Here is a 27,379-nt window from a genome sequence, read left to right on the forward strand (position 1 = left end):
GATGGAGTGGAGCGTGAAGAAGAGTATAATATACACACGTGGACAAAATTGTTGGTACCCCTCAGTTAAAGAAGGAAAAACCCACAATTCTCACTGAAATCACTTGAAACTCACAAAAGTAACAATAAATAAAAATTGATTGAAAATTAAATAATCAAAAACAGCCATTACTTTTGAATTGTTGATTAACATAATTAATTTAAAAAAACAAACTAATGAAACAGGCCTGGACAAAAATGATGACCTCTAATAAAAGATTAAAAACTATTTGACCAGAGTGACATGATTAACTCAGGTGTGTCATTTAATTGACATCACAGGGTGTTTCCAAACTCATAATCAGTCAGTCTGCCTATTTAAAGGGAGACAAGTAGTCACCCTGCTGTTTGGTGAAAAGGTGTGTACCACACTGAACATGGACAACAAGAAAGCGAAGGAGAGAATTGTCCCAGGACATCCGAAAAAAATTATAGACAAACATCTTAAAGGTAAAGGCTATAAGACCATCTCTAAACAGCTTGAAGTTCCTGTGACAACAGTGGCTCATATTATTCAGAAGTTCAAGACCCACGGGACAGTAGCCAACCTCCCTGGACGTGGCCGCAAGAGGAAAATTGATGACAAATTGAAGAGACGGATCGTTGGAATTGTATCCAAAGAGCCCAGAGCAACCTCCAAAGAAATTAAAGGTGAACTCCAAGGCCAAGGTACATCAGTGTCAGATCGCACCATTCGTCGTTGTTTGAGCCAAAGTGGACTTCATGGGAGACGACCAAGGAGGACACCACTGCTGAAAAAAACTCATAAAAAAGCGAGACTGGAATTTGCAAAAATGCATGTTGACAAGCCACAAAGCTTCTGGGAGAATGTCCTTTGGACAGATGAGACCAAACTGGAGCTTTTTGGTAAGGCACATCAACTCTATGTCATAGACTCAAAAAGCAAGCATACGAAGAAAAGAACACTGTCCCTACGGTGAAACATGGAGGAGGCTCAGTAATGTTTTGGGGCTGCTTTGCTGCATCTGGCACTGGGTGTCTTGAAAGTGTGCAAGGTACGATGAAATCTGAAGACTATCAAGGCATTCTGGAGAGAAATGTGCTGCCTAGTGTCAGAAAGCTTGGTCTCAGTCGCAGGTCATGGGTCTTCCAACAGGACAACGATCCAAAACACACAGCCAAAAACACCCAAGAATGGCTGAGAGAAAAGCGTTGGACTATTCTAAAGTGGCCTTCTATGAGCCCAGATCTGAATCCCATTGAACATATGTGGAAGGAGCTGAAACATGCCATTTGGAGAAGACACCCATCAAACCTGAGACAACTGGAGCTGTTTGCTCATGAGGAGTGGGCCAAAATACCTGTTGACAGCTGCAGAACGCTCATTGACAAATACAGAAATCGTTTAATTGCAGTGATTGCCTCAAAAGGTTGTGCAACAAAATATTAAGTTATGGGTACCATCATTTTTGTCCAGCCCTATTTCATTAGTTTGTTTTTTTTTAAACAATTATGTTAATCAACAATTCAAAAGTGATGACTGATTTTGATTATTTAATTTTCAATCAATTTTTATTTATTGTTACTTTTGTGAGTTTCAAGTGATTTCAGTGAGAATTGTGGGTTTTTCCTTCTTTAACTGAGGGGTACCAACAATTTTGTCCACGTGTGTAGCTGAAACTAGAATGTTTGGACCTGTTGTTTAATTGTTTAACAAACACCTCTGTGCAAAAGTTCAAAAATGTCTCCACTGGAGACGATGAGACAGCAGAAAAAGAGGAGGAAATGCAGATGTATGTGGACATGCTACAACAGTAAATCTGACAACTCTGCTGCTGGGTGGTGGAAACCATAAATGACTTGTCCTGGACTGTCAGATATAGCCTCATAGTTCTGTTTTCAGGCCTCCTCTACACTGAGTTCCTGGGGGTTTTGTTCTTACTACCTGACAGGGCAGATATTTCTGTTTTTCTAAAGAATACCAGTTTTTAAGTTGGGGATTTTTATGCCTGCTAGCCTGAACTAAGCTTTGACTTTTGTAGATGTATTTAGTGAGGTCACATGCTCAGACATCCCTACTGCTCACTAACATGGGCAGCAGCTGTACACATTGCAAGTTAGTGGTTTTTTAGACCTTAGCCATGCTGTCACTGTGACTGATGACAGTATTACAGTACACTGAATGAAAACAGTACAATAAAATCATATTTAATAACAGCAGCCAAGTTAAACAGTAGAAAATGAATTTACAGCTTCCATGAACTGTCTGACACTAAATATGTCATAACCTGAATAAAGACCTGACCAAATCATTCTCCTGTGAACTACATATGTCCTTTGTATAAAACAACATTTAAACAATTATTCAGAACTGGAATTGACAAGCAGAACTAAACTCAGAATCAAACTCAATAAAATCCTAATGTTTGCCACCCTGTCAGCATGAGGGGAGGTTAAAGCTGTTCTACACTGCAAGGCCATGAATATCAATCCTGTTCCACAGCCTCTACTCATGACCAACATTTAATCAATGTTCTAAAAGTCAAACATTTTCTCTCATTGCCTCGATGTCATATATTCATATAAACACACTTCTGTACCCACAGTTTACCTGAAAGTTCAAGCAGTAAAACACTACAGACACACAATGAACCCAGTCCTTTTGTCTCTTGTTGTTTCTTTCAGATGAAATAGATGTTTAAATTAGTTTCACTCACCCTCATAAAGCTAGCAATGATGAGGATCCAAAGGCAGGCGAAGAGCCTGTAAGGATGGAAGATATCAGATATTACATCTCTCCTTTAGAGGGAGTCCTAGTCTCACAGTGGCAACAGCAGCAACTCTGATAAAAACCACTGTCAACTATCAGCAGCCTCAAAACGCTTCATCTAGATTTATGGTCTGAGTCGTACATAATTCAAGCCGACTGACTCGCATTAGACTCCGACCCACGCTGGAGTTTTGGGGCCAAAGTCCACAAAGAGTCTACCTCATGAAGCTCATCCAGAGAATGCCAAGAGTTTACAAAGCGGTAATCAAAGAACAGGGTGGCTATTTGAAGAATCTAACATATAAAACATGTTTTGACTTATTTCACACTTCTTTGTTTACTACATAATTCCATGTGTGTTCATTTATAATGTTGATGGCTTCAGTGAGAATCTACAATGGAAATTGTCATGAAAATAAAGAAAACCATGAAATGAGAAGGTGTGTCCAAACTTTTGACTTGTAGTGTATGTATGAATTATTTTCATGTTAAAACACAGAGGCGGGGCCGTGGTCTGAAGTGCTCCTTGCTCCTCCCCTCTAGGCCAAAAGAGAGACAGAAAGCTGTCTTTGGAAACAGAACTTTGAAACGTCATTTTAAAAAAAAACTGTGAGCGTAAAAATTATTTGTCTCTGAAAGCACAGACTCTGAAAATTGTAATTTCATTTTCAATGATAAATCTTTTTTTCCAATGGCAGCCTCTGCTGTCTGTGTTTTAGCTCTGGGTCTGATACAGACACACCAGCACATTTTCTTATTGTGACGCTGGCATTGCTTAGAAGAGGAGGCTGGTAGTTATGAAATGTAAACGCACAGTGAATCACAAAGCTAAACTTAAAAGAGTAGTCAGCTGTATGCCACTTTTCAAGACTATCATTAGTACACTGCAGTTCCAAGGTAGAAATACACAGCCATGGCATTGTTTATTTTCTTTACATAGTGTGTGCTAGCATATAAAAACACATCAAAAAGGTGAAAAACCTGATTTTGATTGGACAGAGCGTTTAAGAACTCGTCCTGAGAGCCCATGACCCAGCACTCACCCTGCACCCATTTTGCTGAAGTCTCTCTTGGACTGGAACGTGTAGATTGTTAGTCCAGTAAACACAGCACAGGTCAGGAACAATGCTTGAAGTACTGTAGAGTATTCATAGAAGGTCACTGTGGAGAGAAGAAACGTCAGGACAGTCTGTTAAAAGCCTCAGAACATGGAAACTGACAGACTTCTTTAAAAATAGCTCACCCGCTGTTCCCACAGAAACTGCCTCCAGTAAAGTCTGCAAACAAAATAGAGCAATGAGCGACACTGACATGCTAAACATCTAAGAAATACTAATAAAAAAACCACACACTGTGAAAGCTACAGTCACCAAGCAGCTAATCCAGCATCACTACCGGGAAGCAGTATATCATTACATTGTTGGACAGCGTTTAGCATACTGTAGCTACAGATCAGATCATTTAGGTTCTGTACGGCATACTGAGACAATCTGAGTTGTAACTGGAGCTACATAAATAAAACTGAATTGAACTACAGCTTAAAGCTCGTGTCAGGAGTTCGAATCGCAGAGTCTCCCAAAACACTGTTGGTCCCTCCCTCCCTCTGATTTCGCCCCTTTATTTGTGCACATGCGCTGTACCTGAGAGGAGTGCCCGGAGTGCTGCAGCATCTCGCCTGTTTTGCTGTTTTCCCCTCTTCTACATTTAGTACATTTAGTAAATAATAAAGGAATTACGTTAGAATGCTGTATTGAGTCTAACTTGTCCTAATACCAAAATAACATGAATCTGCTAGGACGAACAAGTAAAGTTTCAATATGTGATGACACTCGTGTATCCCTCTCGATGACGTTGTTTATCAAACTTAGTGCATTTATGCGTGTATATGTGTTACATTGTTTATTCATTTCTATCTAGAGTTCAGAATTGCATGACTCCTCTGACGAAGAGTATGTCCCAGACGCCCCAACATCTTCCTCCAGAGGTCGGGCATCTAAACGAAGCCGTCAGCCGGGCTATGGAGGCCGTGGTCGGGGAGCGAGGCGAGCACCCCGAGCCAAAAAACGTCCTGCAGTCTCTTGGCCTGACAAGCCGTGGGATTGGTAACTTTTCTGGAAGTTGCTGATCCCTGATGCTCTCTCCTCCACAAGCAAAACAAATGTGCGCGCGGTTGCGTAGTGCGTAGCTCGCCCACCTCTGCATGGGCTTGCTTGCTGTGCGCGTAACCGTTGATTGACAGCATGACAAAGCTGAAGCTCGAACTTGATTGGTCGGCAGCAACCGGCGCTTTTTGGAATAACATGGGGGTCTGTGAGAGGAAGGCGGAGCTCAGGAATAAATTTTCATATCGCGTCATACTAACATTATATTATAGTATCGAACTAGACTAACACATTTAAGCTTTGTTAAAAAATGATACATAAATTGAAAACAAACGGAAACTCCGGACACGAGCTTTAATGGATGTTAAATTCACCAGACAGCTGATTGAAATTTTAAGTTATGTAACAGCCAGTGAAATAAAACAACTCACTACTTAATAGGAACTGTTAAATGGAAACAAAAAAGACGTACAAAAACAAGCAGCAGGTAGAGGTTGACTGGATGTTGGTGCCTGTAAACTGCCAGGGCCAGCAGAAGAACCAGAGAGAGCAGAGCAGAAACCAAAACCACAGCAGGACTGCAAAAAAACAAACAAAATCAACCAGTCACATTATGTGGCTATTATGCACAAAAGATGTGTACAAATGCAATGAGTGATGTGGTGAGATGGAAAAGTGGCCAATGGCATGCCACTCCATGTTCAGTAGTAAATGCCATACCATAATGGTACTTCTCTCAGAGAGTATGTCGTTGGTAATCCCCATAAACATAAATTGCTATATAAAGGCAGGTACGGGTTGATAATGGCAGGCCTTAATACGCTATGTGACTGTGACATCTATTTTCATGGGCTGCTCAGTGGATTGGTGGTTAGCACTTTATGGTCATGCTCATTATGGTCGCAGGGGGCTGGAGTCTATCCCAGCTGATTTAGGGTGAAGACGGGACACCTGGACAGGTAACAGTCTATCACAGGGCTACACATATAGAGACAAACAATCACACTCACATTCACACATTTAGAATCATCAGTTAACCTCAGCATGTTTTGGACTGTGGGAGGAAGCTGGAGAACCTGAAGAAAACCCACCATGTACAGAGAAACATGCAAACTCCATGCAGAAAGAACCCAGAAAGGCCGGGACGCCAACTGGGGAGCTTCTAGCTGCAAGGCGACAGTACTAACCACCATCCACTGTGCAGCCCCAGTCCAAAGACATACTCACGTTAATTGATCATTCTAAATAGTCTGTAGGTGTGAATGCGAGTGTGATTGTTTGTCTCTATATGTAGTCCTGTGATAGACTGTTACCTGTCCAGGTGTCCCCTGTTCTCACCCTAAGTCAGCTGGGATAGACTCCAGCCCCCCATGACACTCATGAGGATTAAATGGTGTTTAGATAATGCATAGATCTATTTTCATAACATTTGATGCTAATAACACCAAATCAACAATGAGATGTCATATTCCACTGAACCAGAACTGCTACAGCATCAGCCATATTTAAATCTCTGTTCTATCGCTACCAGTTTCACTTGGACATTCTGTATGACAGTGTTTTCCTCTGTGCCTTATCAGGACTATTCTTCTTGAAGCTTACATGGATACAGAGGGGAATTACATGCATCTCTACAAAAATTAGCCCATTCTTACCTGCCATGGACAAAATCTTTGATGCTTTGAGAAAACATGAAGAGAGCCGAGGTGGCTGTGGTTAAGATGATCTGCAAGCTCAGGAGGGTGTACACCTTCCTGAGGAAGTCTGATCAACAAAGAGAGCAGCACAGACAGAGAATCAAAGCAGTGGAACCCACATTTGGTGTAAAGACTCATTTTAAAGCAGAGGCTGAGACAATGAATGCACATTTAAAAGAACATATTGTCAGCTGATTCTATTAACTAAACAGCCAATGCATGCTGAATCACAGACAGCAGTTACCTGTGAACCAGTATTATTAATAGTGATGCTGATTGTGGACTTGCTAGTCATGCTATAACCTATGCATCCACATTAACACTATGCTTTTAAGTGATAATGTTACAGCTAACACTATACTGGCTTCTTGGGGGAAATGAGGTAATAAAGATTAACGATAGCCATACTGATAACAGCACAGTGTCAGTATTAAGTACAGCTAAAACGACAGCTAGCACAGTTAGCCTCCATCTAACTGCGACACAGCGGCACTCACCCATCCGGATCTGGACACTGGCCGTAGCAACATTAGTCCCGTAGTTAAAGTCGTCTTCAATAGAAGACTTGGGGTATTTTTCACTGCTCATCCTGTTACGGTAACGTTTTCTCTCTAGACAGCGAAAGCTAGTTTGTTACTGTGGATTCATTAAAAGGCGGAAGAACTGGACATCACGAAGACGCTCAGGTTTGACGTGTACGTCGGCGACAGTGTTGTAGTAAGGAGAGAAACTATTGGCTGTCGCTGGAAGTGGATACAGGACGTCATCGCATAATTTGCATAGAATTCGATTTGCATATGATTTAAATGGTCACGGCAGTGACCATTTAAATGCAAAAAAAATGCAAAAAAAAGTTTGCAGGATAAAAACAATATTGGTCACGAGGAAAAAAAAAAAATTCTAAGACATGTGGTCCCAGTGCAGGAAAGGCAACAGTCTGTATTAGCCGTCCTCCTTGGGGGAATAAAAGATGAATTTGTTAAAAAAAAAAAAAAAAAGGAAATAAATGTGTTAATATAAAGATGAATAAATAATTAAATATTTTTAAAAATGAGGAAATAAATGTGTTAATATAAAGAAGAATAAATAATTAAATATGTTAAAAATAAGGAAATAAATGTGTTAATATAAAGAGAAATAAATAAATCTATTAAAAATAATGAAATAAATGTGCAAATATAAAGAGGAATAAATAAAAACACTAAAAAAATAAATCCTCCTGTGATTCCATAAAATAAAATAAAAATTGTATTGTATTGTACTGTAGGGCTGCACAGTGTCGTAGTGGTTAGCATTTTCGCCTTGCAGCAACAAGATCCCCGGTTCAAATCCCGGCCTGAGCCTGGGATCTTTCTGCATGGAGTTTGCATGTTCTCCCTGTGCATGCGTGGGTTTTCTCCAGGTACTCCGGCTTCCTCCCACAGTCCAAAAATATGCTGAGGTTAATTGGTAACTCTAAATTGCCCGTAGGTGTGAATGTGAGTGTGATTGTGTGTCTGTATATGTAGCCCTGTGACAGACTGGCGACCTGTCCAGGGTGTCCCCTGCCTTCACCCGAGTTAGCTGGGAAAGGCTCCAGCACCCCCCACGACCCTAGTGAGGATAAAGCGGTGTATAGAGAATGGATGGATGGATGTACTATATTGTATAAAATAAACGTTGTAGGAGAGAGGAATAACGTTGTTATTCAAAAAGTCTAACATTGTAGACAAAAAGTGAGTAAAAAACACCCAAAATATGTTTTTGAACTAGAGGCTGTGTGAGTCAAATGCAGTGATTTATTTCAGTGTGACAGTGGAGAAACATTTTCATTTACATCCATAGACTATGTTTACATGCCGCTCTGGAAGCCAGGACAGGAGCTGGTGAAATCATAGACTATGGGTGAAATATATTACAAAAATCTACAGATTACAGATGACATACATCTTTCTAAGAAAAAGAAAAAGGGAATTTTGTTGGTGGATTGCATTTTTGGATAAAACTTTCATAATATTAAGATGAGATCATTTTATAATTAGCTAAATAATTCTAATGATTATAAGGGTAATATTGTATGTTTGTTTCTCAGGAGATAAGTCAACTTTTAGGTAATGCAAAGTTAAGCCAAGCCTTTTATCAAAGCAAACTAAAGTGACTGGGAAACTATTGAGACAAAGCACAAAAAAAATGTGTGTGTGGGTCTTAAACATCACACAAGGAAACAGTTTAATCTGTAAAGCACTTTGTATTGCAATTTCTTGTATAAAAAGTGCTATATAAATAAAGTTTTTAGTTTTAGTTTAGTTTAGTTTAGAAACAAATACTATCAGGCTGTCTTTAGAGAGTGTAAAAATAAAAAGGTCATATTAGCAGGATGACTCAGAGACACATGACTCACACTTCAAGATCAACACAGTAATGTGATGTGCCAATATCTGTAACATTTTTTTTTAAAAGTTATGCAGATGTGGCCAAAAAGAAGGAAGAGCTGGATGTCCATTACATGACTGTGTTGTCTAAAAACCCTAACCCAATACAAAATCATCCTGCCTTTTCTGCTCACTTTCTGTGAAGAAATCTGCATTCAAATTCACACCTCATTCTCAATAGCTTCTGTTCCTAATAACACAACTGCCTGAGTAAGGAGTAGACTTCCTGTCCAGCATGTTCATGTTCTTAAGGTATTGTTGTTTCCATCACTGTAGGCAAAGACAGGGTGAGGAAGATAGATAGATAGATAGATAGATAGATAGATAGATAGATAGATAGATAGATAGATAGATAGATAGATAGATAGATAGATAGATAGATAGATAGATAGACACTTTATTAATCCTGAGGGAAACTTAAGTGTTCAGCAGCTGACATACAACAACATAAACAACAAAGACAGGAGAGGCAGGTTAGTAACATTAAAGGTTAGTATCTGACAAAAACTCACTGTACAATAAAATTAAAAGCACTTCTAGTGTTAAAATCATAGAACATAAATGTAATTAAAATTCAATAAATAGTTACACATTTCAAGACACTGATTTAAATTGATTCAAAGTGATCTGCTGATGATGATTTTGGCTTTTGTGGTTTTATTTATTTTTTCACATTTACTAAGAAACCACAATGAGTCAGTGAATAAATTCCTCCTTTTACTTTCTTTTGGATTTTGTTTAAACATAAATTTAAACATTAATCCTCTCCACTCTTATACAGTCTTACATGTAACTGTACATCTACAGAAGTGGCTGTCTTTGAAAAGTCCTAAGATACTTACATACTGGCAGGTACAAATCATAAAAACATAAACAGAAAGTTGTCAACAACAAGCTTTACATGCTCAAATCACCTGCTGGGGTCTGCTTTACCCACAGTATTATCTATGAACAAGACAGAAGAGGGAGAAAATAATTATTATTTTAAATGTGTTACTTGTTCATAACGTTGTTAAAATGAAATTCAGTTCATCTGTTGTATTGTTGAGCTGGAGACTGTGGAATTTTAGGGGATCTTCCAAAACCTTTGTCAGTTCACAGTAAACCAAACCTGCTTCGTCATAATCTACCTGGTAACACCAAAACAGAAATCAGTGATAGGGTGGATGGATGGGCTGCGTCATATAGTGGGCGGTCTTACACTGTGTGATAATTATTATTCGCTGCGTACTTTCACTTTAGTTCAGCTCTACCAGCAAAGAGGGGTCAGACGTCGTAACTACAGTAAAAGGAAGGCTCGAAGAAACAACATGAAGTTTCTTTTGTTCCTGTCCCTGGCAGCTTTCTACTGCGCAGTAGAATCCAAATACAGTAAGTCATTTTTTTTCGATCCACCGATCGTAAAATTCTTATTTTAGCCAGCATACAAAATACATACAATTTTATGAAACACAAAATGTACCTACATAGGACGTCTTTCCAGAGACGATTTAATAGAAAACTCCGGTGACTGGAGTTCATATTTGGAACAAATTTAACAGAGAAGCATAAAAAACGTTGTAATTCAGTGGAATTCCCCGAAACACTCCTCGTTCAGTTTCGATTTCGTGTAATGGCCACTGTGCTGTGACTGCACTGTTATGGGGCAAATCTCTTTCCTGTCAAACAATAACAGATTACTAAAACGGTGCATTTTTCAATTTTACTATGTCCCTAAACTTCCAAAATCAAGTGGAGCAAAGTATGAAGACCTTTTTTTCACTGTAATTTCACATTTTCATGCGTCATTTGTGAAATGAAGACAGAAAACCCATGTAAAATGAGTTTTGAATTAAAAATCACCTGACAAACCTGGGGAAATGAAAGTGATTAAATGTGCCAATGATTTTAGTGAGAGCCTGGCAGCACAGAGGTAGGTTCAGTCAGCAGCAAAAACATAATCCTTACTTTCATTGTTGTTGTTCAGGTGAGCTGACTCATAGGAACAGAACTAGAGTTGATTGTTTGTTACCTCCTGGTTGAGTTTTGAGCTCCATATTTTTATTTTACTGTCAGTGAAAGTCTGGTCTCTTTACTAAAGTCAAAAATACTTTTCAAATGTGTTATTGTTTTATTTTCTGCTTAAGTTTGAAGTCCCCATAACTATAAAGACCATTTTGTCTGTACTGATTAAAGTAGTTAACAAAATGACAACATGAACAGCACAAAAACACATTTTATTGTGCCAGGGAGAGTTTAACTAAAAATAACAGTGGTGATCTGATCAATCCAAATATTGATAATATCGATACCAGTGTTGGTGACCTTACTGAACGATACCAGCGTAATGAGATTGATGGTACAGTTTAAGTTTTCTCTCCTGTATGCGTGAACTGCTGCGGTTTGATCAAAGAGTCGACCTGGATGTCGGTCAGAGCTCCTCCTGTCACAGAAAAGCAGCACTTTGTTCCTCCTTTCTCTTGTGATTGGATGTTTTACTGTCATGTGACTCAGCAGCTTCAGACAATAAAACAGGCTCAGCAGCTACATCATACAACCTAGTGGTGGAAAGTGTAACTTTAATTTCTTCGTTCATTCAAATTCACACCTCATTCTCAATAGCTTCTGTTCCTAATAACACAACTGCCTGAGTAAGGAGTAGACTTCCTGTCCAGCATGTTCATGTTCTTAAGGTATTGTTGTTTCCATCACTGTAGGCAAAGATAGATAGATAGATAGATAGATAGATAGATAGATAGATAGATAGATAGATAGATAGATAGACACTTTATTAATCCTGAGGGAAACTTAAGTGTTCAGCAGCTGACATACAACAACATAAACAACAAAGACAGGAGAGGCAGGTTAGTAACATTAAAGGTTAGTATCTGACAAAAACTCACTGTACAATAAAATTAAAAGCACTTCTAGTGTTAAAATCATAGAACATAAATGTAATTAAAATTCAATAAATAGTTACACATTTCAAGACACTGATTTAAATTGATTCAAAGTGATCTGCTGATGATGATTTTGGCTTTTGTGGTTTTATTTGTTTTTTCACATTTACTAAGAAACCACAATGAGTCAGTAAATAAATTCCTCCTTTTACTTTCTTTTGGATTTTGTTTAAACATAAATTTAAACATTAATCCTCTCCACTCTTATACAGTCTTACATGTAACTGTACATCTACAGAAGTGGCTGTCTTTGAAAAGTCCTAAGATACTTACATACTGGCAGGTACAAATCATAAAAACATAAACAGAAAGTTGTCAACAACAAGCTTTACATGCTCAAATCACCTGCTGGGGTCTGCTTTACCCACAGTATTATCTATGAACAAGGCAGAAGAGGGAGAAAAATAATTATTGATTATTTTAAATGTGTTACTTGTTCATAACGTTGTTAAAATGAAATTCTGGTTGTATTGTGTTGTTGAGTTGGTGACTGTGGGATTTTAGGGGATTTTCCAAAACATTTGTCAGTTCACAGTAAACCAAACCTGCTTCGTCATAATCTACCTGGTAACACCAAAACAGAAATCAGTGATAGGGTGAATGGATGGGCTGCGTCATATAGTGGGCGGGCTTACAGGGTGTGATTATATGGATTTGCTGTACTTTCACTTTAGTTCAGCTCTACCAGCGACGTGGGAACACACGTCTGTCTTTATTGCCATTAACACACAGAATCTAACAAACAAGATGAAACTTCTCTGGTTCGTATCTCTGGCAGCTTTCTACTGCGCAGTAGATTCCAAATACAGTAAGTCATTTTTTTTTCAATCTACCTATCATAAAATTGATATTTTAGCCAGTATACAAAATACATACAATTTGATGAAAGACTGAATTTACCCACATAGCACATTTTCTCTCCAGAGACTAGAGTTAATATTTGGAACAAATTTAAAAGAGAAGCATAAAGAACCTTGTTGTTGTTCAGTGGAATTCCCCGAACAATTCAGTTTCGATTTCGAGTAATGGCCACTGTGCTGTGACTGCACTGTTATGGGGCAAATCAGGTCACCTAGGTGTATTCTCTTTCCTGTCAAACAATATTTTCCTATCTTATGATGTCCCTAAACTTTCAAAATCAAGTGGAACAATGCGTGAAGACCTTTTTTTCACTGTAATTTCACATTTTCATGTGTCATTTAAGTGAAGACAGCAAATCCATGTAAAATGGGTTTAGAATTAAATTTGACCTGACAAACTTGTCAAAATGAAAGCAATTAAATATGCCAGTGATTTTAGTTGAGAGCCTGGCAGCACAGAGGTAGGTTCAGTCAGCAGCAAACATAAAAACATAATCCGTACTTTCATTGTTGTTGTTCAGGTGAGCTACCTCACAGGAACAGAACTAGAGTTGATTATTTGTTACCTCCTGGTTGAGTTCTGAGCTTCATCATATTTGTCTTTTACTGTCGGTAAAAGTCTGGTCTCTTTACTGAAGTCGACCTGGATGTCGGTCAGAGCTCCTCCTGTCACAGAAAAGCAGCACTTTGTTCCTCCTTTCTCTTGTGATTGGATGTTTTACTGTCATGTGACTCAGCAGCTTCAGACAATCAAACAGGCTCAGCAGCTACATCATACAACCTAGTGGTGGAAAGTGTAACTTTAATTTCTTCGTGTCTCTGTCAGTCTTTTCTTGTCTGATTTGTAGAATGAGCTGTTTAGCTGTTGGACATTCCTCAACCAACACTGAGGAAAGAGGAGGCAGAGAGGGAGAAATCCAACTGTCAAAGCTGATGATCAGACTGCAGGCAGGAAGATACTGAACCGGAGACAATAACAAAGACGTGTGCTGTAGCAGGGCCACAAAATTAAAAACCCATTAATCACAGTCATGATTTTAGCTTTTACCAGGATAAGAAAACAACTATCTGCCGTCTTTCAAATTGAATATCACGATTCACTGTTAAAAGATGTTACGCGCTTTTGTGCGCTGTTTTCTCTGCTCATAGAAAACAACACATGGATAAAATCAATCACTTTCATCTTGGACTAATCTGAAATGAGAACACTTTACCTCACTCTTTTCAAAGTAATTTTTGCTCTCACACCTGTCTGATCACACAGCTGCAGAGCAGCATCAGTCTGCACTGTGAGGCGTTTAGGGAACATCAGTAAATGTAACGTCTGTGATAAGACAGCTGGTTCAGATGGTGAGGTGTTCCCTGTAACCAGTTTCACTGCTGAATAAGTTAGTCTGATGTATCGGTGGTAATTTGCCCTGTATTAACTTGAGATCAGATCGATACCAAGTCTTGCAGCATCACACACTACCAAAAATAATGCAGTTTAGCTGCTTATCCAATGCCATCCTCATGTGAAAAATATTTATTTACTTATTTTTATCCCATGATGTGTTGTCTCTAGTCAGAAATGGACATGGTTTACAACTTTGCTTCGCCTTCAGTGGAATCAGACTGTAAAAATCTAAAAATCACCGTTTTCTTGTTTTTGGTTTGTTACATTTTATTTTTAATGTTATTGAACATTTGAAAAATGTTGTGAGAGTGATCCTACCAGACTAACTCATGCAAACCCTGATGAAAGCTTCATTCAGTATTCCTAGCCTAAGCCTGTTCCTAACCTTCCTAGACTATGCCTAGCCTCTGTGATTCATTGTAATTTCTCTTTCCTTATGGCCTTTAGCTCCACCCAAGGTTCAGGTGTACAGCCGTGACCCAGGGGAGTTTGGAAAGGCCAACACCCTGATTTGCCATGTGAGCAACTTCCACCCCCCTGCCATCTCCATCCAGCTGATGAAGGATGGGGTAGAAATCCCTGATGCCTTGCAGACTGACCTGGCCTTCAAAAAAACTGGCACTTCCATCTGACCAGAAATGTTGCCTTCACACCACAGGATGGAACCAAGTACACCTGCAAAGTCACCCATGGAGAGAAGGCCCTGGACTATATTTGGGGTGAGTTAAGGACGGCCACAGTGTGTGTGCAACACATTTAGCTTAAAGAAACTGTCAGAAAGTAGCACATAAATGAATAAACGTATAAATGAAACCCGTATTTTCAAACTATGACTGATAATGGTAATTCTCTCAAGGTACATAGAATTTCAGTCTTTTACATTTTGTTCTTTTTTTCTTTTTCTTTTTTACACAGAGTCAAAGATGTAACTCAGTGGAGTCCCAGATTGGTGAGTTTACTGCTTTATTAGAGATTTTATTTTACTTCACCAGGAATATTCCAGTTGTTCATTTGTTATTGTCTGCTGCTGATGATGTCATTTTCTCTGTTCAGAGCAGTGATGCCCGAGACTGTCTTCGGTGACAGCGACATTTGATTAGCAATTCTTTTTATCTGACAAAGTTAGTAAGGGTGATTGTTTCACTTTGGTAACTAACTTTTTCAGATAAAAAGAATTGCTAATCAAATACAAGAAAACAACAAAATGGACATAATCAACCTTCATATCTTCAATCAACAGAATCATATGGGTTTTTTTTTCTGACTTTCACACTTTGTTTCTCACAGTAAATACCAGTATCATATTTAGGTAATGATTTGTCACTATGAGTGAAAATAGGGGCTGCTTGTTATATAGCCAATTATTGAAGTGTGTTGAGATAACTTGTGTTTGATACTCAAATTTGTGAGTGTCTAATGCTTAAATGACACCATGCTTATGTTTATGTCTACAAATAAGAAATGTCTTTAAAATGAATATGACATGACTGGGGTATTCTTTTCTGAATCGGATAGAAGTGTGCTCTGAAATTTTGATTTGCTATTTAAGATGTTTGAGGACACTTCCTAAATAAAGATATCTTGGAAAATGTGTGGTCTTTTAAAATTTTTTTTTACAATTGACACTTTATTAAATGGAGAATAATACAAAGAATAGCTGTCTTTATGTGAAGAAAATGGGTACACTGCTACCCTTAAATAACCCAGTCACAAGTGTGCCACCCAGATGTCCTTCAGTCTAACCGATTCAGCAGCTTACAGTATTAAAATATGTGGTATGTTCTATATTTTATTTTCACATTTCACACGCATGAAAAGTCCCTAATTGAGTTTGGAGAAAGTGCATTGTCCAACATTTACTCATCACAAATAGAAATACAATATATTCTTCCATTAAGATGGCAGGTGAACTGAAATGTACAAAAAGAGTTAGCATCGTTTTGCAACAGTTTTGTGAACAGTATAACTGATTTTTTTAGACTTGTTTCTTCAACCTATTCAAAATAGAGAATAAAATGAAAGGTTCACCAGGTGCTGTCCTGACCCAGGTAAGGAAGGAGCATGTTTGTACAGCTCAAAGTAATTGTTGATGTCATATAATCACCTACCTAAATGAGCCTTACCTGAATCAATCTAAGATAAACATTCCCTGGTATTTTAATTTGAAAACAGGCAGTTTTAACAAGTGATAGTCTTTGAAGAGCAGCGTATATTCACTAATCACCCACAAGATTAAACAGAACTCTGCTGGCCAGACCTGAATCCTCTGCTATGAAGCTTGTGCTAGCAGAACGTTAGCTGACTGTACTTTAATGTCATGTAACCCTTTAATTCTATGAAATTATACTTCCTATAAGACCCAGTGGATCTTTAAACTAGTAGTGTCTGTGTTCCTCAGAATTAGGATGCACCACGTCACAAAAATCATCACACTGAAACACCAGAGTGGCAGGACAAGGAAGAAACTCTGCAAAACAGTTCTCTTCCAGGGGTACTAGGTCAATGAAATGCTTGTAAATACTTTTGTACATAGTTTTCTGGGAGGATTGTTTATGTTCTTGTTCCTTGAATATTTCAGTTCTTTGGCCAACAATGCTAAAGACGATGATAGTGATATAATAGTAATAGTAGTAGTAGTAATAATAACAGTAATAATAATAACAACGATAAAAAATAATAGTAATAATAGCAGTAATAATAGTAATAATAATAATAATTGATATAATAGTAATAGTAGTAGTAGTAATAATAATGATAATAGTAGTAGTAGTAATAATAGCAGTAATAATAGTAAGAGTAATAATAGTAGTAGTAATAGAAGTAATAGTAATAATCCATCCATCCATCCATCCTCTATACACCACTTTATCCTCCTTAGGGTCGCGGGGGGTGCTGGAGCCTATCCCAGTTGACTCGGGCGAAGGCAGGGGACACCCTTGAACATGTCGCCAGTCTGTCACAGGGCTACATATACAGACAAAGAATCACACTCACATTCACACCTACGGGCAATTTAGAGTTACCAATTAACCTCAGCATATTTTTGGACTGTGGGAGGAAGCCGGAGTACCGGGAGAAAACCCACGCATGTACAGGGAGAACATGCAAACTCCATGCAGAAAGATCCCAGGCCCACCCTGGGATTTCAACCGGGGATCTTGTTGCTGCAAGGCGAAAGTGCTGAGGGACAAGGTACGTTTTATCCGTTTGATTCCTGGCTATAAAAGACACAAGCAGAAACAAAAAATCAAGCCGTTTTTTCGTTTTTTCGTTTTGAGCAAAAAACAAAAAAACAGGAAACGGTTCGTTTTTTCGTTTTGAACAAAAAACAATAAAAGAGGAAACGGTTGGTTTTTTCGTTTTCACCAATGACGTATATATAGAGCTCTATATATACGTCATTGGTTTTCACCCCCAAAATGAAAATACGACTCCATATTTCGTTTCATTGGTGGGCGGGGTTTCAGAGCCCACCGGTACACAATAAAGCTCCTGCGCTGGTATTCACAGACAGACTGACTTTCATTGTATTGCCTGCCCCCACTGCACTTCCCCTAACTCTAAATCAAAGCAAGTCGTGTACACAGTAATGACAGTCATAACCAGTGGTGTAGTCTAGTTTTTTCTACTGGGTATACTGCAACCTCATAAACCAAAGCCAGGTCAGGTTCTCATATATGTGCGCGTGCACTCACACGTCCACGCGTACACACACACACACACACACACAGCAGCTCCTTTATTTCAAACTACCAATCAGATACTTATAGACATTATAGCGTCAGCAGCTCCTCCTCCTGCCATCAGGTAGAGCTGATGTTTCCTCTTCATCAGGCTCCCTTTCCTGAACGTTAACCTTAGCTCCAGCTGTAGTGTTCCCTAAAGCGGCAGTATTCACAGGACAAGCAACAGGCTTATTAAAACACTGAAATAGTTTCATTTAGCTTTGCTTTCTTTTCTCCACTGACTGATGTTGGGTCATTAAAAGATGTTGTCACGTGTTAGCTAGGCAGACCCGAGCCGAGAGCCACTATACCAGAACCGGAGAAGTTGAAAAAGGGTTTTATTGTACAGGGGTGGATATGGCTGGAGTGCAGAGACCAGGATGCAGGAACAGGGATGCTGGTGGAGGGAGGATGTGGCCGGGTGGGTCTGGGGACGGGGATCGGCAGTTGTCCAAGGTCCGGGCGGGACCGGAGCGTCGCAGATGGCTGTGGGGGATCCCTGGCGGCCAGACGTCAAATAGTCCATGAGCCGAGGGCCCAAATTTGGCCTATCGGTACCATTTTGAGGGATTCATTTTCATAGTGATTTTTATGAAGGTACATATCTCTAGTGTTGGGAAATGTGTGATAGCCTTCAATCCACGGTAGTTTTCAGGAGCTATCACCACTTTAATAGAAGAAAGTCAGCTCAGTCGGATACGGGCCTGAGACCACCTCTTGTCTGACATTTTTGTCAATATCTCAGGAACAGAAGGTGATAGCCACTCACTTCTTTTTATTTCAGAAACTACACAATTAGACCTTTACAACAAGCTCTCCCACTACCTTCTACGCCTCCTGGGCGCTGTACACGACTGCTGTGAATATTTGTCAACTTTTCAAAATTGAAAAAAAGTGCAAAATGTTTTATGACTTTAAGTATATCTTAGAAACAGAATATGGTAGACACTTATAGTTTTCTCTTTTAAATTCTATGGGTTTCTAGCTTTCAATCAAGCCCACCCATGACCCCCTACCCCACTGGGAGGCTGTTCAAGGCTGCATTGAAAAATTGTTAGGAGGCGAAATTAAAGAAAAAAAAAAAAAACGTTTGTGCTTTGAAAACCTACAGTTTTTCTTTTGGGAATCTATCTTTTACATAACACATTATTATATATGCATTTCCTATTGATTTTTGCTAAAAAAAAAAAAAAAAAAAAAAAAAAACCTTATTTGCTGTCATTGCAATGTTCCCCCCTCAGCCCCCCCCTTCTCCTTCTCTTCTCCCGCACGGCTCCTTTCCCGCGTTGGCCTAATTAAGCACGGGAAGCTCCCATGTCCCACACCTGCAGTAAGTAATGACATTAAAAGAAAGATACAATTTGAAGCTTAACGCAAAATGCATATAAGAAAAGGGCTTGCTAAGAATAGCACTACTACATAAGTGTATAAATAAAAGAGTATTTCTTATATTTTACAAGCAATATTGTGTAAATTCTCTATTGTAGATGTGATCAAATGCTATATTTTGTTTCAGGATTTGTGGTGGTCATGCTACATCAAAGTACAATATATGTAGAGTGCCAGTTTCCCTTTCATTATGGAAAAGAAGAAGGTGATGCCAAAAGACAAGTGTATCATACACCATGCTTCCTCAGACTCTGATACTCATCTAGTTTGTCCTCAGACTTATGAATCATGGCTATCCTTACTAGAAGCCGCAAAAGTAAGGAATCATACGGCAGTCCTAGATGTAGCAGAATCCCTTGGAGAGAAAGAGATTCCAAACATTTACTATCATCGGAAATGCAGGAGTTTGTTTACAATGAAAAAAGATTTAGAGACCATCAGAAAGAAAGAAAGCACCAATGACAATCCCCAATGTAGTTCTTCTCTCAGCAAAAGGCCGACTAGATTGTCGATCGAAGGAGAATCAAGGGTATATGAGCCAATATGTATCTTTTGTAACAAGGAGAAATTTCTGAAGGTGACTAAAACCCGTGAAAAACTTGTTAAGGCCGTGGAACTGAGGGCAGACCAAAGACTGAGAGAGTGTGCAACGCAGAAAAGGGATACAAAAATAATGGCAGTAACAAGTAGAGACATTGTTGCTGCTGAAGCCCACTATCATGCATCATGCTACAAAGATTACACAAGACAGAGGCCAGAATATGTTCCAACAAGTGTCAGTGAACTTGATGACATGTACCAAAAAGCTGAAAAAGAGGCATTTGCAAATCTCTTTCATTTCATCAGGAGTGAAATTATTCCTAACAAGATTATTACTCCAGTTACTGACCTCGCAACAAAGTTGGAGTCATTTATGCAATCTGTTACTCTGAGAGAGTCCACAAAGAAACACCTGCGCCGTATTCTGGAAATTGAGTTCCAAGATTCAGTTCTTATATTCCCTGATGATAAAGGCAAGCTACTGATGGTTCCTGAGAGTGTGTCTTTTCAGAGTGTTATTATCGAAAACCAGACTATGCGTGAAGAACTTAATGTATGGAAAAGCAAGTCATCACTTATAAACAAGATAATAGATCAGGCATCATCATACATCAGATCAGCCATTACAGAAGAAGCAGTGCCTACACCATGGCCAATACATCCATCTGATATTGAAAACTCTGGGTTCATTTCCATACCAAGTAACCTGGAAAGGTTTCTTGTGGGTCTACTGACAGGAAACCCAGACACAAAAACTCAGACATCAAAGACTGCTACACTTGTGCAGTCTTTTAGCCAGGACATTATATATGCAGTCACAGGAGGTAAGAAAAAAACCCCAAAGCATATGTTACTTACAAGTGCTGTTAAAACACTAACTGGCAGCACAGAGGTTATTCAGATCTTGAACCACCTTGGACATGGAGTGTCCTACACAATACTTGAAGAGAACGATACGGCCTTGTGTATTCAAAAGCTATGTGCAGGAATTAATCAAAAGGCAGTGATTCCAGCATCTATTAAAGCCCATGTCTTTACCAACCTTGCATGGGACAATATTGATCGACTAGAGGAGACGCTCACTGGAAAAGGGACATCACATCGAATTAATGGCATTGCAGTGCAGGCAAAGGTTCATGGACCCCATTTGCCTGGTGCTGATCTTCCACGGGTTGAAAAGTTAAAGCAGAGGTCACTTGAGGTTGAACCTGCTGCTTTAGATGTTTATTTGGGTGGGACACGTGTTGGACCACATCTCCTCATGACCAAGAATGACCATGTGCAAGAGATGACAGGATCAAAACAGAATGCCTCATTGAAAAACATGGTGTGGATTCTTACAAGACAGTCACAAGCTGTAGATCAAATTGTCCCCAGCTGGACTGGTTTTAACATTAAGACACGTGACAAACTACAAATCTCAAAGGATGTTGTAGCATACCTTCCCACTATAAATGCACCGGCAACAGAAATGAGCACTGTATATGAGATTCTCAAGCAGTCAAACCTTATTCGTCAGGAGTTACAGCTGGACTCAGTCGTCGTTGTACTGGACCAAGCCTTGTATGCCAAAGCTGCTGAAATTGCTTGGAAGGATAAAGAACAATTCTGTGGTGTCATCTTAAGAATGGGGACATTTCACACCATCTGCAATGCTTTGTCTATTCTTGGCAAGAGATTTCAGGATGGTGGGCTGAGAGATATCTGCATGGAAGCAGGGATCGTTGCTGAAGGATCCATAAGGGGAGTGATGGATGGGAGGCACTACAACCGCGCAGTCAGAGTGCACAAGTGCATCTATGAAGCGATGATGAGACTGGCATGGTCAGAATTCACAAATCATTTAGAGACCCACAATTCAACTAAGATGAATGAGGTCAGCTCTTTTTTAGAGCAAACAGTTGCTTTGGCCAGCAATATAAACCAGGAGACATTCAACAGTGTTTTGAACAACCCATTTTTGTCAGAGCTATGGACCATGTGGCAGGAATTCTTAGAGCACCTCCGACACAGCAATGGTGATCTCTCAGCTTACTGGATGTCATACGTGGATTTTGTGGAAGATGTAATCCTTGGTCTTTTACGATCCTCGCGTGAGGGCAATTGGATTTTGCATCTTCATGCCATTAGAGCACTTCTACCATGGTGTTTCGCATATGACAAGGTGAACTATGCTCGATATCTCTCCTCATACTATGCTGAGGTGACAAATCTCCCCGAGAAATATCCTGAAGTCTATCATGCTTTCCAGGCTGGGCAGTTTTCAGTGCAACTATCCAGCAGCAACCCCTTTGACAAAATCCCTGTAGATCAAACTATAGAGGTCACTGTCAATAAAGACACTCAAACTCCTGGGGGCACATCTGGATTCAGCCTGAAAGCAGGAGCTATCAAAAGATACTACTTAACCGCAGAACACCGTAGTGCTTTCCTCGGTCAACTGAGAGACATGATCCAAGGTAACAGGTCACAACTTCAACATGCAGAGCTGCAGCAATCAAGAATGAAAAAGGATGAAGAAGCAGTGTCAGCAATTCTTAGTCTCATTCTGGGATGGGTGAACCCCTTTGCTGGTAGCCAAGACCTTATCAGCATCTCTACTGCTAAGGCTGTCCCAAAGGACATAGCGTCAGACCTCAATGAAGGCATCTGAGATAGGGGAGAAAATCTACACCTCTTTTAAAGAAGAAAGACTTGAAGCTGACCCACCACTGAAGAAGTTCCATGAACCAATAAAAGCCAATAAGCTGAAAACGTTCAGCACTATGTGCAAAAAGAAAGAAGTCAAGTCAAGTGGGAGAACTATTATCCTGAAAGCAGACAGAGCTCTATTCGGAAGAATCATTGTCATGGCTCAGAGCCGCAGCCTTCAGATGGAAGAGGTTTTCTCCCATCCCCTTGGGCCATTGCCTTGGGCCCTTTCCACGCCAGATGGGCAATTGAGAAAGACAAACAAAGCTGCACTTGCCACCGCTTTACAAAAAAATGTGCCAGTGACAGAACAATTCCCAGAAAACTCTGCAACAGTTATAGATGGAATGAACTTGGTACAAAGAGTTAAAGGTGATGAAGCTACATTTGGAGATGTTGCCAAAACAATCTTGTATATGGCACTGAGTGAAGGTAAACAGAGTTGCCGAATCGATGTTGTTTTTGACACATACATGGAGAACTCTATCAAGAATAATGAAAGATCCTTGAGGGGTGAGGAGACAGGACATCATTTGGTGAGTATCACTGATACACAGCTAGTGAGACAGTGGAGGAGATTTCTGGCACAAGTCAGTAACAAAACTAATCTTATTTCATTCTTAGTGGAGGAGTGGAGAAAGTCCAAAAACAGACAACTTCTCAAAGAGAAAACTCTTTTTGCAACTGCAGGTGATAAGTGCTTTAAGATCACAGCTCAGGGCAGCGAATTATTCCCAACACTCCAGTGCCAACAAGAAGAAGCAGACGGTCGTCTTCTTCTCCATGCCAACCATGCTGCAGAAGAAGGTTATAAAGCTGTTGTCATCTGCTCGGAGGACACCGATGTTTTCATCATGTGCCTTGCTTTCCATGACACAATTGTGGCACCTCTGTTCCAAAAAAGTGGAGCAAGAACCAGAACAAAGTTGACTGACATTAGGAGAGTGGCAGCCTCATTTGGTACTGGAATCTGCAAAGCTCTAATAGGAATGCATGCATATACAGGATGTGACACAGTCAGTGCTTTTGCAGGGAGAGGGAAAGCCAGCGCTTTAAAATGCTTGACCACAAACAGAGATGTACAAGACTCATTTCAAGAGCTTGGCAAAAACTGGGATCTTCCATCAGATTTAATGGATAAACTAGAAGCTTTCACCTGCCAGTTATACTCTCCCAAATCCCCAGTGACTAAGGTCAATGACCTGAGGTACCGCCTTTTTTGTGCTAAGAAGGGTGAAATAGAGAGTCATCAGCTTCCACCTTGCAGAGACTGCCTGGAAAAGCATGCCCAAAGAGCTAACTACCAGGCTGCCATATGGAGAAGATGTTTGGAAAGGAACCCACAGGCACCCAATCCCGTTGGTTATGGATGGAAGATGGAGTCTGTTGGTGGAGTTGACCAGCTTGTAGTTCATTGGATGGATGGCCAACCAGCACCTGAAGCTCTTTTAGATCTGTTGGCCTGCAACTGTCCTCGGCAGTGTGTGTCAGCTGTTAAATGTGTTTGTGTGGCAAATGGAGTTAAATGCACAGACATGTGTAGGCTGCCAGATTGTGAAAATCAGGCATGCACTTCTGACACTGATAATGATGATGATGATGATGAGAACGGGGATGAAGAAGACATGGAGAGTGATTCCTAGATGTATCCTATGCCACAAAGCACAGATTAGATTGGACTTAAACAATGTTTGTTCATGGCATTTTTGCTCAGTTTGCATCCCGTGTGTTAAGGGTTAAGTTCATGTATTTTCTAAATAAAAAGTGTGAATAAATGCTATTGCTTTTGTTCTTAAACATTCCTACTCAATAACATAATAAAATTATATACCTTTGTGACTACATTATGCAATTAAAATATGTTAAATGAAAATGCAGGGAATTTTGGAAATTTTGGACCTACAATTTCTTATTTTGGTATTCAAGCCATGACAAAATAATTAAAACATAATTTATTCCTACTTAAATCATTAATCTTCTGCAAAATTTCAACCAAAAATCTTTGGATTTGAAAACGTTTGTATTTTTAGTTTTTTTAAATTTCGCCTCCGAACAATTTTTCAATGCAGTCTTGAACAGCCTCCCAGTGGGGTAGGGGGTCATGGGTGGGCTTGATTGAAAGCTAGAAACCCATAGAATTCAAAAGAGAAAACTATAAGTGTCTACCATATTCTGTTTCTAAGATATACTTAAAGTCATAAAACATTTTGCACTTTTTTTGATTTTGAAAAAGTTGACAGATATTCACAGCAGTCGTGTACAGCGCCCAGGAGGCGTAGAAGGTAGTGGGAGAGCTTGTTGTAAAGGTCTAATTGTGTAGTTTCTGAAATAAAAAGAAGTGAGTGGCTATCACCTTCTGTTCCTGAGATATTGACAAAAATGTCAGACAAGAGGTGGTCTCAGGCCCGTATCCGACTGAGCTGACTTTCTTCTATTAAAGTGGTGATAGCTCCTGAAAACTACCGTGGATTGAAGGCTATCACACATTTCCCAACACTAGAGATATGTACCTTCATAAAAATCACTATGAAAATTAATCCCTCAAAATGGTACCGATATCGCCCCTGGCTCATGGACTAAAAAGGCTCAGAGTTCGATGGAGGAGGAGGGGTTCGGAGGGAACGAGACGTAGCACTCTGACGATCCGGGGGGCCGAGGTGTTGGACTGGCCGGGCAGAGACGGCGTCTCGCAGGTGATGTTCCGGGAGGAGCTCCGGGAGGCAGGGAGCAGCCGGTTGACTGCTGCAGCTCCAGCGGCCGGGAAGGAAATGGGTCGGGGGTTCCAGGAGGGGGTCCGGGCGGAATGGGGGATCCGAGTGGGGAGGAGACCGGTGCCGAATGGGTTGGGGGGTTCAGGTGAGGGTTTCGGGTGGGTAAGTTCCCGGGCAGCTGGGTCTGGAAGAAGGCAGGAGAGAGATACGCTAGAAAAATGTCAAATTTTCAACAAACTTTCTGGAGGCTAGAGAGTGAACTGACAGCAAAGTCTATTTCAACAATCTGGCAGGGTGTGGAGTGTTGAGCCGGTACTTATTGCTTGGTGAGTAATCAGGATGATTTCTTCCAGCTGCCCGGGACTCGTGGAGGAGGTTGATTACCTGAGTGGAGACGGCTGTGAAGCCGAACTCCACTCAGGTGCAGTGCTGTGAGGGAAAGCAGAGGAAAAGGGATGGATGGGAGACAGGAGGCAAGACAGGGAGGAAAAGGATAAGGGAGGGGGTTTTGTTTGGGATGCCAGGTGGGGAGGGAATGAGGAGAGGACCCTGACAGTTGTAGACTCATGTCCCTCTTCTGCTAAGCCAGGGGTATTCAGCTAAAATTCAGAGAGGTCCAGTCAGCAAAGGTCCAGAACATCATAATGTCTAACTTGAGTTACTGTGATATATGCTGATGTAACCTGGTAGTTTTATTAGAGTCTGCCTGTTATCAAAAACTGACCGTCAAATAAATTCAGTACGGTTCAAAAACATTTAGACATTTATTAATAAATAACTTATATATAACTGTATATCTTAAAATAAAGCGCAGAACTTAAAAAAGCATGACTGAACAACCTGAATCAACTTCTATACATCTTTTACAATACCTAAATCTCATAAATGTAAACATTTGAACACTTTTACATTTTTGTCTGTCTCATATCACTCCCCTAATATCTCTGCAGCTTAATGGGAGAACTGAGCTGCTGCTTGTTTGAGCCGTTCTCAAAACATATTTTGATTATGTTCATAGTTGAGAAAGCTGCCTTACAGCTGTTTGCTGAGCCAAACATGGTCAGCATGTGACCACAGTCTGTCCTCTAGAGATGTATAAGGCACAAAAGATACGGTCCGAATTTCCATATAACCACTTAAAATGCGCAAACACATGTATTAGTATGTTTTTTTGACATAACGTTCATTTTTCTCTGTGTCAGGAAGCGGTGAAGCTGTATGGGACGGGGGAAGGTGTCTGACTGAGAACAGGGCTCACTAAAGGCCGACCGCGGTCCGGATCTGGACCCAGACGCCGTCTATACGGGTGTAAATTTGACAGGTCGCTTCTATTTTACCGGTGCAGCTTTCCAGTATTTATCATTGGTCTATCGGCTCAGAAACGCACAGACCAATTATGTCCGAGTTCAGGCATCCCACGTGACGCTACTCAGCCAATGACGTCGCTGAATCGCATCGCAGCTCTGCCTTCAAAAAGCAGCTGAGAGATGAGGGACAAAGAGGACAGTTGTGATGGAAGTTCAGCTCTTTTCAGAGAGCTTTTGGCACGGCTTCCAAAGAAAAGCCGGTTCTTTCGGCTCCCAAATGGCTCCTAATTTATTATTGTTTGTAGCCTCATATTTAGCCTAACCAGGCAAATATGAATCGTTTGTGTTTTGACAAACTCTTTTTCATTCAGTGTTTTTATGAGAAGCCTTATAATTGACTCATTTTGTACATTTGCTCTGTTACAAAAACAGGTATTCTTGCTTTTGTTTATTATTTCAACCAAACTTTTTGCACAAAAAATAAATGAACAAAACTCTGCACATGAACCCACAGAACCAGAACAGAAACAGAACCAGACTCAGTAATCAAACAGTATAAATGTCCTCAGAGCAGGCTGACATTCAGAAAAATCAGATGGCTGAGCTTGGATGGGCTGATACATTTCTTCTTTCAGTGAATATCTGCCGTGTTTTTGAGAAGATTCTCTCAGATGGAAGAAGTTGTCTCTCCTCCATCACCTTCACCAGGTGGGGCAGACTGAGGCCTTGTCCTGCTCCAGCTCAGTGGGTCGTCTGCTGGTTGGATGAGGGGTTCCTCTAGATATGATCCTCCATTACCACATCAGCTGTAGGATTTCTCCTGAATCATCTCCTGTAGCTCT

The 27,379-nt window shown here is 40.1% G+C and overlaps 1 protein-coding gene and 1 long non-coding RNA gene across 2 annotated transcripts; one reads left to right on the plus strand and one right to left on the minus strand.

Annotated features, from left to right (window-relative positions):
- Window positions 1-1,678: 1,678 nt before the first annotated feature.
- Window positions 1,679-7,292, minus strand: LOC110966448 (protein lifeguard 4). Its single transcript, XM_022215809.2, has 6 exons — window positions 7,066-7,292; window positions 6,527-6,635; window positions 5,344-5,449; window positions 4,013-4,046; window positions 3,813-3,930; window positions 1,679-2,762 (listed from the first exon to the last, which is right to left on the minus strand). Exons 1-6 carry the CDS (start codon window positions 7,154-7,156, stop codon window positions 2,681-2,683), a joined length of 540 nt encoding a protein of 179 aa, XP_022071501.2. The 5' UTR covers window positions 7,157-7,292; the 3' UTR covers window positions 1,679-2,680.
- Window positions 7,293-10,074: 2,782 nt separating this feature from the next.
- LOC127535830 (uncharacterized) lies at window positions 10,075-14,773 on the plus strand. Its single transcript, XR_007944693.1, has 2 exons — window positions 10,075-10,350; window positions 14,622-14,773. It is a non-coding gene; the product is annotated as an uncharacterized LOC127535830 (long non-coding RNA).
- Window positions 14,774-27,379: the final 12,606 nt, after the last annotated feature.

Source organism: Acanthochromis polyacanthus, chromosome 1 (genome assembly GCF_021347895.1).
Source record: "Acanthochromis polyacanthus isolate Apoly-LR-REF ecotype Palm Island chromosome 1, KAUST_Apoly_ChrSc, whole genome shotgun sequence".
NCBI classification, from domain to species: Eukaryota; Metazoa; Chordata; class Actinopteri; family Pomacentridae; genus Acanthochromis; species Acanthochromis polyacanthus.